The sequence below is a fragment of the Lissotriton vulgaris genome, chromosome 8 (assembly GCF_964263255.1).
Source record: "Lissotriton vulgaris chromosome 8, aLisVul1.2, whole genome shotgun sequence".
Taxonomy (NCBI): Eukaryota; Metazoa; Chordata; class Amphibia; order Caudata; family Salamandridae; genus Lissotriton; species Lissotriton vulgaris.
Window position 1 is genome coordinate 602,132,901 of NC_141696.1, and position 13,748 is coordinate 602,146,648.

Genomic DNA, 13,748 nt, shown 5'->3' on the forward strand with positions numbered 1-13,748 from the left:
TTATGCTTGGCTATTATGGGGTGTGGGGGCAAGGTGCATCTTGTTGGAAGGTGAGTGTTCCAAAGGAATTGAGGTGTATGGAAAAGGTGAAATCTTGGAGCTTAAAAGGGAAATGGTAGCTTCAAGTTGGGAGATGGTGGTGATAAGAGCCTAGCTTATTTTCCAGAGAGAGTAGGGCAGAGCATGGCATGTTGGGTGGCTCAATGGAAACAGAAAGGGTGCAATTGGCAGTGGAAGGCTGGGAGAAGTCGAGGATGGGAGGGGGATTGGGGTATAGGGTTCAGAGGTGGGGAAAGGTGGTGGTTGAGAGCAGGCGTTTGTGCATCAGAGGTGAAAGGAGAATTGTCTTTGTTGGCGTTGCAAGAAGGATAGAAATTAAGGACATAATTAGGGGCAGTAGGTGAGGAGCGAGGAAGTTGGGCGGAAGGAGAGGGGAGGAATGTGTGGAGGGGCACCCCTGAACCCAGCTCAAGAGTTCCTGCCAACTTAAGATTAGCAAAGACACAGCAGAAAATCCAGGTGGCCACTGCTTTGGACCCAGTCCTACTGCCTGCCCACACCTTCAAGAAACCTATACAGCATGATGATTTCCAGCCTAATAACAGTGACCTAAAAAAGTCCAGAGTGTACTGATCAGTTCCGAAAGAGCCCCAGACTCCCAAAGACAGCAGTTTGGTCTCTAAATAGAACAAGAAGGTCCTGCGATACAGTGAAGACTCCTTCCAGACCTTCCTCTACACCAAACTTACAAAAGGACTACTCGTCCAGAAGATACACCCCGCCCAAAGACAGCGACCTGCCCATTAAGGAGAAAACAGACATCTAAAGAAACCCTGGTAACCAGAACCAATTGTGTCCTGACATGGCCTGGCATCTCAAATTCCTCACCTGGCTGCTGGTTCTTTAAGCGGTCTCCCGGTCTGACCCCCTGCAGTCTGAAAGCAAAATGGATGATCTCTATAGGTTAATATTGGCAGCCCATTGCATCCTGCTATCCTGGTTGTCATTTTGGTGCTACCTTGGGGCACCCCCACCTCAACTCGTGAAGATTGTCCTCCAGGGCACATCAACTGCCTGTGAGCAGCCTCATAGCAATGTGCCCCTGGTGCCCATTGACTAGCATTGGCACTCCAGCAACCGGCTGCCCTATTCCTGCTGGTGGTGCACCTTTAGTGCAGAATTGAACCTTGGTTCTAATCCTAAGAGGACCACACCAAAAGTCTACGTAACCTGCAATTACCAACTTAGCTTTTTTCCCTCCCCCATAGTGTTGTGGACTTCAGCTGAACAATGGTCAGCCTTACAATGCAACAACATAACTTAGTGTCTACAATTGACTAGTCCTACAGTACCTGAACTGTAGGAGTTTGTTTTGCATCAAGTTAAGAAAATGAACTGAAAAACAAGACAATAATCTGTAGTTTCAAGTATTACAAAGTTTACATTTTCTTTACTGCAAAGACACTTGTATACTTCTACAAAACAAGTACACCTTATTTTGAAATATATTAAGGATGTGAAAGTAAAACTTACCTGCAGCTAACACTAAATTGAGTGTAAGGAATGTTTTACTTCCATCCTCTGCTATACCTCTGGGACTCCCTGGACTATGCACACTGCCTCCTTGGAGTATAGTGTATACGGAGCCAGCCTCTTACATCAACCCGTTAAGTGAGCGAATGTAGATTTTTCCGGGAAGGGGGGGGCGGGCGATTAGAAACTCACCCAGTTTTAGATCTATCAACAATAAGCACTTGAGTAAGTTACTTTGTACGATTAGGTCAGCTAGGCATTTTGATGTATTGACATCAGTCACTGGCTGGCCCACTTAACAAAGGTTTTGGAACACAGGTTTCCCCCCCCCCCATATAGGATCCCATGCCACGGTATCCTTTGTAAGAGGGGGAGGCACAGCATGGTTTATTACCAATAGCCAAACAAACATTTGTGATGCAGCATTTTTACTGTATAGAACATCAGAAGTCAGGCGATTTAAGAAAATAAACCGTTTATTCACTGAAGTGCATTAAAAACTCACTAAAAAAGGCATAAACTAGTTCAAGGAGCATTTGAGAATCAATGCTTTTTCTAGAATTCCTGAGACTCCACGTCTTTGGATTCTTGCATTGACCCCTTGGCAGTCTTTTTGGGAAGCAGCGAAGCTTGGATGTTGGGTAGAACACCACCTTCTGCAATGGTCACACCAGAAAACAGCTTGTTCAGCTCTTCGTCATTCCTGACAGCCAGCTGAAGGTGCCTTGGCACAATCCTAGATCTTTTGTTGTCCTTGGCGGCATTTCCCGCCAGTTCCAGCACCTCTGCAGTCAGGTATTCCAGAACAGCCGCCAAGTAAACAGGAGCACCAGAACCCACCCGCTCGGCATAGTTCCCCTTCTTCAGCAGTCGATGGATGCGACCAACCGGAAACTGTAGGCCTGCTCTGGAGGACCGTGTCTTGTGCTCACTTCCCTTTGGCTTGCCCACCTTGCCCACTTTCTTGCCACGGCCAGACATGATGCTGCGGAAAGAGAGGGGGGTTGAAGAAAAAAGCGTTACTGTGATGTATACCCAAACAATACTGTGTATGTGACATTCATCACAAATGCATAACAGATCTATGATTCAATTTAAGCACCCTTTAGACAATGACATTTGCTGGTAGATGGCTGAGCTCCTTGAACGAGTGTTATGAGCATATGGTCCTTTCTGCAGGCTATTTTTTGCTAGTTTGGGTGGCTTGAACATTTTCATTGTAAACAGAGCCCTATAAATGACTGGGGTGGTCAGTGGAAAGGTGACGTTGAACATAGTAAGGTTATGGAGAAGAAAGTGTAGGGCACTCACTTGTGTTTCGGTTTATGTCGGAAAGGTTAGCATGCTTCAATGCTCCGTGCGCACTGCATGAAGAATGAAGAAAGACAGATGATGCAAGTGACTAGTCTACATTCATTTACACCCCCCCCCCCCCCAAAAAAAAATTGTGCAACAAGCCTGCTACACTAAAATGGACCTCATCAGGTCATTCAAGAGACAGCCAATCTAAATCTGCCAAATCTAAAACAATTGGTGAATAGTGTTCAATGGACAAGTTGCACGTAGAAGAACTACTGGATTGATGGTAGTCACAATTACCACTGAGTTGCATTATGCACTTCAAATTTAGACTGCAGATTTGTCTTGCACAAAAAACGCTAAGCATGCATATCAGACCACTTCTCATATCTCGGTCCCTGCCACGTCCCAAAGATCTAATATCATCTTGTAAGAAGCCCAGAAATGAACAGGCATGTCAAATCCAGGTCCCTAACCCTTTTTCAAGTGGTCAGGAGCTCTGCAAGCTCTTGGCCACAAAAAGATTTAAGGCTCCCTAGCGTAAAATCATTAGGCGAATGGATGTGTAAAGCTTATGGTGTCAAAAATAGGAGTCAAATCTAATGCAATTGATCTAGTTTACAAGATTAAAAAGCTACAAACTCCACAACTCAGCAGGGACCCAGTGTGCTAATGAGTCTCAGTAGGTATTTGAGGCTGAAGTCCAGCATTGATAAAACCTCCCCATCACATGACTTTTCTTGGCCATTAATGGAGGGTTGGCGTATTCAGTGGAGTTTGGAGTATCTCAGATGAAGTTGCATTGGAATTGATGGATTCCATTGCTTGGGCAGGTACAGAGTAGATTTGGGACAAGAAGATTGAAGCCATACTGTCAACAGCCACAAACCACGAAGCTCATGTGGATGCCTATTTCTGAGCTTCGAGAAACCCCAATCCCATGTTCTTGAAGTGAGCAACTGCATGTCTGAGTGTTTGTAGTGGGCCGATGCAAGTGAACAGAATGGCTTCTGCCACTTCTCCAATTTTCCCCAGGCCCAATGGAGTCTTTGGTTATGCACATGTATACTGTGGGAGTCCAAGTGCCTGGCTGTCTATGCGACTTGTTACAGTGGACACTCAGTCCTTCTGTAGTCTCACTAGTCATGACTTGTGGGGCTGTAAGAAACTGGGTTATTAGCCGAGTAGTAAAAGCCACAATCAAATACAATACTGGTCAGAGTGAACCACAACATTCCCTAAATTAACCTGTGTTTAACCCCTGGTAGCGCGGCACAAAGCAGTCCGGCTTAACTGCAGCAATAAAGTGAATGAAGTTTCTACACCAATTTAGAAAATTGGTAAACTAATTTTTGAAAATTTGTTATCGTGAAGTTCATGCATGCAGGCTTTCCAGATGAGGCCTACCCCTGCTCTTCAAATGCGATTAAATTGAGTGGTAACTAATGTATAAATTTACCATAAATGCAGTTTAACATAAACCTTCATTGCGAAATGGATGACGACTTTTGAGAGATCTCCCTAGATTTGTTTCCTAAAGTTTTGTAGAATAAATCAAGACCCATCAGATCATCCGATCATGGTTTTAATTGAGTTCGATCCTTTTACACATTTACAGTAAACCTTGATTGAACCAGTTAGACCGTAAATTGATCAATGAGAGTCTTCTACAGTTCACCTAACTAGTTTACCAGCTGGAATTGTACACCCACTTGTCACTTTAGTATGTACTCTGGAATGCGCCTGCAAAAAAAAAACAGCCTCTTCATTTTGCTTACACGTGGTCCTGTCCCTCCCAAAGTGAAGTCAGTGGCCTGGATAATGTTAATTGAATTTACATCTTGAGTGGAATTTTAGGAGTTGTACAGCATGGTACTGGGAAATATCCATGGAAATAATGCCCTGTACCCTCTCAATTTAAGGCCAGGTTCAAGCTTGCTCTTTGCCCCAATCCAAGTGGGCTGGGAGGAGAAAGTCAAGTACATTCAAAAAGGTAGCTATAACAGACCTCTATTCACCACAAAAGGGTGGTGTAGTTAGATCTTGAAGAAAAGTTTAACTTGATATGAACAGCCAATGTCAAAAACAAGGAATGGACATTAAACTGCTGTTCCTGTCTAGCGAAAGTCCTCATCTAGAGAAAAAGAAAAAAGTGTCAGAGCTAACCTCATCTGCAGTTGGTTTGATAGTGCACTACTCTAAAGGAATAAGCCTGTGTTGGTCTCACGTTTGTGAAGTTCTGTCAATGCTGGTTCAACACTGAGAGCCTTTGTTTTCAGCTAACAGGGTTATGCCACCTGCGATTAAAAAATTCACAGCTTTTTACATACCAAACAAAGTCCTAGACAATAGCCCAATATTCAGTTCTAGGACTAAGTCTGAGAGGATTTTGTAAATATGTGGCAATTGGAGGACAGATATTGGAGGGGCGAGAAAGGAGTCACATTTAAAGTGCGTGGCTGTTTGATTAATTCTGTGGCCATCGAAGTGATAACCTGATTGCAAGCGATAGTTCTGCAACGACTACCTGATAAGGGGGTTTATATATGCCACAGAAGATAAAATATAAAAAGTAGTAAACGTAGCCAAAAGTTGCTTGCAAATTTAAGTCAGAAGATTACATGAAATTCTTCAAAGGTGGGGGATTAACAAATTGTAACCGCTGAAATCCATTAGCCATGTATAGGAACTTATTACAGCTTTCATATTCTGTGGAGACAAAGAAGGGTACGCAGTTCCCCAGGACAAGAGGGGGGTGGTATGTTCCAGGAGATTAAAAATGGGAGAGAGACACCCGAAGAGTTAACTATGGTATGGAAAGGGGAGGGGAGTCCACCCTGTCGGGACCTAAAACCCTCACACCCAGCAAGCTAGGTGTCATGCATCATCATATGGGTTTTTGCTCCTTGTCAAGCTGGCAGGCACCCAGATGGGGCTCTTTGCCGGAGATCTTTTGTCCCTGCCACTTGGTGCATGCAGGTTCTAAGAAGGGGGTGTGTGTGTGTGGATGTGCGCCGTGATGGTTAAAAAAAGTTAGGTAATCCACTGACTATTTTATTGCCGTGTTTAGCTACTTTATTGAAAGAAATGGTGAGGTGGACCTCCTAATGAAAAACCCAGGACGGTCTACTCTACCAAGTGAGAAGATGTGTATGGTCAACATGTTTCTTGCTAGTGTTCCTAGGGATACAACGCAATTAGTCAGGACCAGGTAAAAAACTAAAACACTATCTACACCTTGTGGATGGCACAACTGTTACCTACTCCACATGGAAATCGGAGGTGGGTCGAAGATCCTACCTCGTCTGAGTGTAATCCTAGTGTGGGGGAAGCTATGCTTCAGCTGTCTCCTCCTGTCCAATTACTAAATGGTCTAGGTTCGCCGAGTGCTGCACCGTCAACCTACCCAGGCATCTGACCGACGAGGCTCCCCCTTCATATTCTAAACCCATTAACAGTTGATACTTGACCAGATTTGTATTGCAATAATGCTACTGGAATTATTAGAGATTTAGAAGCCATGTTAAGTAGTTTGATTTTACCAAGTTCAAATATGGGTGTCGAGTTATACAAAATGAGAATCAGTTTCATTTTGCATATGAAATTGTGTTTGTAAAAGCAGATGCAACACATTTTTACACCTATTCACAGCTCTGGGAATCGGTAACATCTGCTCCTACATTTATTTTATAACATTAGAATTGAGTGAGCTCTTGCTTGTCGGGCTGAGCATATGGGCACCAGTTTCATGTAGCATGGGGTCTGCTATATGAAAGGTTTTCATTCTCCTACTCCTTCCCAGAGGAAGCCATTCCCATATGAATCTGAGATAAAGCTATGCATCTGTTTTGCAGAAGTTAGATTGGCTACTGTAACTCCAGTTATCACCCTTTGAATTTTGTAACAGTGGCGGGTCAGATCTGTAAATACCAAAGTGTGCAAAAACTAGTGTTTACTGGAACATGCAGGTTTTGGTTTAATACCCAAAATCTGCACGCTAACCCCAAAAACATAATTGGTGATAATTATTGCACCCGATATACCCTTGGTGTGGGTTGCTAACACCCCCCACAGCAAGAGTTACTGCAAGTAATTTCTATATATCCTTTTAGATAAACAGCATAACGTCTTTGACTGCTGCCCTTCAGAACTTTACTAGATGTCCCCTTCTAATCAGAGGCAACTTCCTAACAAGTTGCTCAGAGCTGCAATAACTCATGTTACTAAGTGTTCCTCTAGGAAGATGCAACTGCTTAAAATGTCCTTCAAAGTTTAGGGGGTTGGAGCTTGATAACAAAAACTCTTGCTATACTAATTTAATTCACTAGAAGTATGCATGCCAATGCTGGTATATCCATATTGCAACGTTCAATTGTCTTGATTGTTATATAACACTTTACAATAATAAAATTTTCTATCCACTGCTTAGGCAAAGTTCCTTCCACCAAATACTGGTACTAGCAATAAATGGTTGTCCAGTGCCTTCTACCACATTGTTGGCAAACTATTTGAGTGGCATTATTTTTACGTCACTGTAAAATGGCCTGTGTTGGGAAGAAGCAAAATGCAAGCCAATAGAGGATTACGTTTTACACACAAACCGGGCAAATCCTAAAGTTAAAGATCCCCTTGAATCAAGTGATGAATCTTAAAATGTCTTTCACGGAGATGTAGTTCCTTGTCATTACCAGGTATCCCCCTCAAGACAATGCAAAAGCTTGGCTATTCCTTCATGAAGGGGCAGTGCCACAAGTTGTTACTAGGTATTCTTAACAAGTCAACTGCAAAACCATTGAAATATTCTCATGAAACTGCACTTGTGAAGTCTATAAGTCTATCTCAAGTCAGGGGGCAACTGCTTCAAATGACCTGTACCAGGCTGAAGTGTGTGGCTTTAGTATACGAATTTGTATACAGGGTTCTGCCATTTTACTCATGTGTGCATTTTCCTTAGGAAGAGTTGACCAACCCTGGTTCGTAATGAGCAGAGTCAAATCACAGATTAATACACCTTTTTTAGGAATATCACCACACCTTTTTATAGGTGCCTTTAGTCACTGGCGAGTACAGTTAGATAGCAGATTTTGTCTGTTTATTGGGGTGGAAGCTTTGCAAAGATAGTTTACACCGACAGTGCTTTTCCAACAACCCAAGAGGTGAGAAGCAGTTGAGGCCCTTCAAGTCGGATACAAGTGGTTGAAATGTCAGTCACAACCCTGGGTGTATCTTTAACCGAAAAATATGCTTATACACTCTGGCTACTTTAATGAATTGTGCTATTTTTCGGTAGGATACATGAATATGCCAAAGCTGGTTCATAGGTAGGAATGCTCAGTGGTTGGGAAGCGCAAGTTACTAACTTTCTATTTTTCGGGAACTATTTTTTGTACATATGCATTGGCGAAAGGCAGACGTTCAAAGTGAGAGCATCCAATGGCTGGAGTGTTGACCTTCTGCAGGAGCGGAAGTGAGTAATTTGAGGTATTGGTCTACAAACGGGAAACTGTTGATTGGGAGTCCATACTTTATGTACCCAGTACCCGTGACATTATCTAGCAGAGACTTATTGATTTGCCAGGGTTTAATTCTCTTGAAAAGTCAAAACAAATTAAAAAAGAGCGGCACGACAAAAAAAATGTACTACATTTCAGCCACCAGTTGATTAAAGTTCCTTTTGTCTGATACTTATTTAACAGAATATACAATTTGAGAGCAGGGCAGCAGTAGCAAAGGTTAACTAATGACATTTCAGCGGATGACTGTGGTACTAAGGAGGGGCAATTTTGACCAGAGTATTCATGTGCGTTGAAATGATAATACGGACAGAAGGGCTTCAGTTACCGGCATAATTTTAAAAACCCGGTCGAACAATGTTTACCTCACTGAACAATTCCCGTGGCCCGGTCTATGGTGCATGCCATAGTGAACAAGCGTGATATTTCGAATACAAGAAACAGGGTTTCACTTTAAGCACGTGGTGTATCCTGCAATGTTTTCTAAACTATCACACCTGGTCTCACAATTATTAGACGGCTTTAAGCCCTCAAATTAGTAAAACTATTGAATTACATACGTTTAGCTTACTCCTGCCACACAGAGCAGCAGGATTGATAAGACCGAATACGAACAAGTGTTGCCAAATCGGTAGGCCTGGTTTTAAAATGTGAGCGACCTGCTGCCTTTGCCAATTAACGTTTATTGATGCTGGCAGCATTACCTGGAACATTGTCGCTAAAGTAAAGTTAGCGTACTAATCCCGCAACACTTCGACTTTGTACCCTCGCTGACCCTAGAGGTTGGTGGCAAATAGTTACAAGGTGATGAAAACCATATTATGGAGAACGCAATGTTGCGCTCGCGCCGCAACGGTTTGTCACGGACAATGCATTTAACAAGCGCACCACATTGATTTCGGTTTATAATTATTTTTGAGAAATTGGGAGGGGGTCCGCGCTCGTTTCTTAAATATAGTCACATTAAGAGAATTTACGCATTTTCTGGTCGCTATAAAATTTAGTCTGCACATTTTACAGATACTATGCTGGAATCATTTCCCCCCCCCCCCCCCAGCATCAAAGTCAGCATTGTAGAATCGGACAGATTAGTACTTCGTGAACTAGGGAAAAAAGGTAATCGACATGGGACGTCAAGAAAAAATAATTAAGATCTCACCAAAGTCAATAAGAACTAAAGGGCTACTTGAAAACAAACACTTACAATTTAAAAATAAACAATCAACATTGAAGCACTTGTAAGCGAAGAAGGCTGCTTGGAAACAATACTGTTTGAGGGCAAGGAAGAACAGATGGAAAACTCGCATAAAACCCACCACCAATGGAGTAAAACACTTTACCTCCTAAACAGCGTACGCTCACCGCTTTCACTCGCCCCACAGCCGCCTGCAACAACCTTTCGCTCACACAGATGATCTCAATCTGCGCGCGCCCAGCTTCCTTTTAAAGCCCCAGCAGTTAGGGGCTAACTGACACCTGCAATCAGAACGCAACGACTGCCACCTGAGTGTCAGGCGCGCACTCCCGCTTCGCTGCCCTGCCCAGTTCAGAAAAAGAAAGAGAGGTGTCAACTCACTCACACGTCACACCCCACCCACCCCACAAAAAAGAACGTTGTTTTAGAAGACTTTATTGCTGCAATGCGCTGCCTTCTCAAAATGTTGTAAAGACAAGGTATTACAATGACCCAAGTTAATTGTCGTGGAAGGATGAGGGGATACGTTGACCCAGTTAAGACTCAAGCTGTGCACAGATCCATAATTGCTCCTTGAACCTAAGGCCATGTGCCACCTTAAGCCAGACCCAGGATTTTTGGTGAAGAGCATGTCGCATTCTGGGAACCGTAGTTTCGCTTTTGGCATTGTAAGCACTGCTGGCGCCCGGGCAACTAATATTTTGAAGCCCAGTGTTCAGAACAATTTTAAATGTACCTCTTAAAGCTAACTCAAGCGATTTTGAATTGCACCTTAAACTTTCAGAGCGGCCTCACAAAAACCTCAAGCTGCACAGCGTCCTCCAGCTAATTACTGGAAACAAAGTTTACCCAGCCTTGAAAAAGTCAATATTTTTTGCACTTGCATCTAGATTTCCTTTTTTCTGTTTCAACAATATTTTACCTGGAATTCGGCGTCTATTTAACTTATGCCTCCAATAGTAGGAAAGGCAGAAGAAGGGTGACTTGGTGGCGGGTTAGTGGGAAAGTATACATGACTAATATGACATCTCTTTTTAGTGGAGTTTTATATAGCACGAACTAGACCTGAAGGCATCATAGCTTTTTACACCAGCGCCAGTTACAGATGGAGACATTCGTTTTTAGGTCTCGGCTAGCGTAGGCTGCGCATGCGCAGTCTCGCTGGCGAGATCTTATGTCTCCAGAGTAGCGAGGCTTGAACCCGCCCCTCTTCTCCATTGGCTGGCTGCCTAAACGGCGGCCAGCCATTGGAGAAGAGGGTTCTGTGATGTCATTTTTGGAGGCTAAGCCCCGTCCGTTTCGGATTGAGGGGCGTGTTTTTTCCTTTCTTTCTCTCCTCGAAAAACACGCCCCTCAATCCGAAAAGGACGGAGCTTAGCTTCCAAAAATGACGTTGCCTTCTCTCCCACTACCCCTCTTCTCGCCTTTCTCCTCTCCTTTCTCCTGGGCTCTCCCCCTCCCGTCTTGGCCGATGCGCTCCCTGGCTGCTGCTGCAGCTGCTGGGCTCTGTTTTCACGCCCGGGCACTCGAGGGAGTCGTCACATGATCGCAGTGGAATGTCATTCTGGCTCCATCTTGGGTTTGAGGGGAGCGACGGTCACATTCACACAGTCGTGTGTCTACTTTGCTCACTTACGACGTTGTCAAAGTGGTAAACATGTTATATTGTGTGATGCTGGATATGGTGGTTTTGCAATCGGGTGAGGTTCTGAAATATGAGAGTTTAAATGTTTGGATGGTCATTACCTTTCTTGTGATGCTGCAGTATATTCGTTTTTGGGCTATCCAATGGGTTATGGTATCTTGTAGAAAGTGTTTTGGTATCTTCATTGGTGCGCTTGTCATTCACTATAGATGGCACCATTTGGGGATGGCCGCCCGCTCGCCTGGTGTCATGAGGAGGACCGTCCCATTTCTATGATGGTGCCTGCGCCTGTGCCTGTCTCCCGGGAGATGCGCCAGAAGGCACGCCTCTGCCTGCCCTGGGCCGCCTCTCGGATCGGCTGCTGGGTGTTGCTCTGACGGGAGGTGTTGTGGTGCGGCGGGGGTGGGTGGAACTGCACTGGGGGCTGTAGGGTGAGACATGGAGTGCTCAGTTGGGGGGGTGCTCCTGTAGCCCCAGGGGCTCTGACTGGGGTGTCCTGTGCCCCCGCTGGGGGTGCTTCGTTGCTTTGACATGCCCCAGCCCTGGGCCCGTGGCTGGGGTGCTTCATCCTGACGCCCCTGGGGTGGGAGGGGGCTTTGAGGTCTGGGGTCCTGCCTGCTTCGGATCTGGGCCCCCACTGGGGACTGCAGTAGCACCCGGACAGGGCTGCTGATCTTGGCCTTGGTTGGTGGTGCTCTTGCCCCGGGTCTTTGCTGGGAGATGTCCAGGCCATGCCACCCTGCCGGGGGTGGTCCAGCCTGGCTCCTGTTGGGGCATTGCCTGCTCTGGCTCCGAGTTTCCAGCTCTGGCATGGAGGGTTGTCCTACCCTAGCTTCTTGTAGGTGAGTTGCCGTGCCCTGCCTCCTTGCTTGAGGGGGGTTACTTTTACCATTCCTTCTTGCTGCCGATGGCTCCTTTTTGGGGGACGAGGGGTGTCGGCGGTGGAAGCTGTTCTGCCTCTGCTTCTTGCACATGGGGTGTCTTTCTCCAGCTCCTCCGATTGGCATTCTCTCAGCCTGGCTTTTGGAAGTTTTGTCCTTCCCTTGTTCCCTGCTGGAGGTGCGATCCAGTCCAGAAGGATGTCCTGTATGTATTGGTGCCGGCGTTTTGATGATTTGCCACGTGCCTCTGACTCGCTGCTTGGGGGTGCCTAGGAGTTGGGCTGCTGATTGGTGATGCACTGGCCCGGGGTCGCTCCTTGAGATTCCTTTGGGCCATTGCTTTGAGATGGTCAGGTGTGGGCCCCTCTGTGGGTTAGGCCCACACCTTCCACTAGAGGATCGCCAGCTCTGGCTGTCTACTGGGAATGTGCAGGTTCTGGGTTCTGTCTAGGCTCGTGATTGGGCTTTGAAGGGAAGAAGCTTCAGGAATGGTGGGGTGTACACTGCTGACGGTGTGTGTGTTCGCCGGATTGGTCTCCCTTCTTGGAGGTGCAGTATCACATTTTGGTTGTTGTCTCTGGGCGTGCTTGGAGGAGGGGGAGTCTGGCCTGGGCTCCCTGTGGCAGCAGCTTTGGGCGCTTCTTGCAGATAGTTGTCTGTGTTGGAGGTTCAGTCCCTGTGTGTCCTCTGCAAGTTGTCCTGGTTCCGTGTGGCTCTGTGTGTGTGTGTGGCTGTGTGTGTGTGTGTGGCTCTGTGTGTGTGTGTGTGGCTGTGTGTGTGTGGCTCTGTGTGTGTGTGTGGCTCTGTGTGTGTGTGTGGCTCTCTCTGTGTGTGGCTGTGTGTGTGTGTGTTTGTGGCTCTGTGTGTGTGTGTGTGTGTGGCTCTGTGTGTGTGTGTGGCTCTGTGAGTGTGTGTGGGGGGGTCTCTGTGTGTGGCTCTGTGTCTCTGTGTGTGTGGGTCTGTGTGTGGGTCTGTATGTGTCTCTGTGTGGCTCTCTGTGTGTGGGTCTCTGTGTGTGTGTGGGTCTCTCCGCGTGTGTGTGTGGCTCTCTGTGTGTTTGTGTGGGTCTCTCTGTGTGTGTGGGTCTGTGTGTGTTTGGGGTCTCTGTGTGTGGGGGGGTCTCTGTGTGTGTGGGTCTGTGTGTGTGTGTGTGGGTCTGTGTGTGTGCGTGGGTCTGTGTGTGTGTGTGTGGGACTCTGTGTGTGTGGCTCTGTGTGTGTGTGGCTCACTGTGTGTGGCTCTCTGTGTATGGCTGTGTGTGTGTGGCTCTGTGTGTGTGTGGCTCTGTGTGTGTGTGTGGCTCTGTGTGTGTGGCTCTGTGTGTGTGTGTGGGTCTCTGTGTGTGTGTGTCTTTCTGTGTGTGTGTGTGGCTCTGTGTGTGTGTGTGGGGGGGCTCTGTGTGTGTGTGTTGGGCTCTGTGTGTGTGGCTCTGTGTCTGTGTGGGGCTCTGTGTGTGTGTGGGGTGGCTCTGTGTGTGGGGGGCTCTGTGTGTGTGGGGGGGCTCTGTGTGTGTGGGGGGCTCTGTGTGTGGAGGGCTCTATGTGTGTGGGGGGGCTCTGTCTGTTGGGCTCTGTGTGTGTGTGTGTTGGGCTCTGTGTGTGTGTGTTGAGCTCTGTGTGTGTGTGTTTTGGGCTCTGTGTGTGTGGGGGGGCTCTGTGTGTGTGTGTGTGTGTGTGTGTTGG

The 13,748-nt window shown here is 46.3% G+C and overlaps 1 protein-coding gene across 5 annotated transcripts in view; it reads right to left on the reverse strand.

Moving 5' to 3' along the window:
- Positions 1-1,991: 1,991 nt before the first annotated feature.
- LOC147697783 (late histone H2A.1-like) overlaps positions 1,992-13,748 on the reverse strand; it is a 233,829-nt gene continuing 222,072 nt past the window's right edge. For 2 of the 5 annotated variants that reach the window (XM_086934457.1, XM_086934458.1), the window contains exon 2: positions 1,992-2,518. In XM_086934457.1, coding sequence (XP_086790583.1) covers positions 2,089-2,514 — 426 coding nt within the window. In that variant the 5' untranslated portion in view covers positions 2,515-2,518 and the 3' untranslated portion in view covers positions 1,992-2,088. Of the gene's footprint in view, positions 2,519-2,844; positions 2,898-9,685; positions 9,772-13,748 lie in introns of those variants that run through there. The other 3 variants (XM_086934455.1, XM_086934454.1, XM_086934456.1) reach the window with 3 other exon arrangements.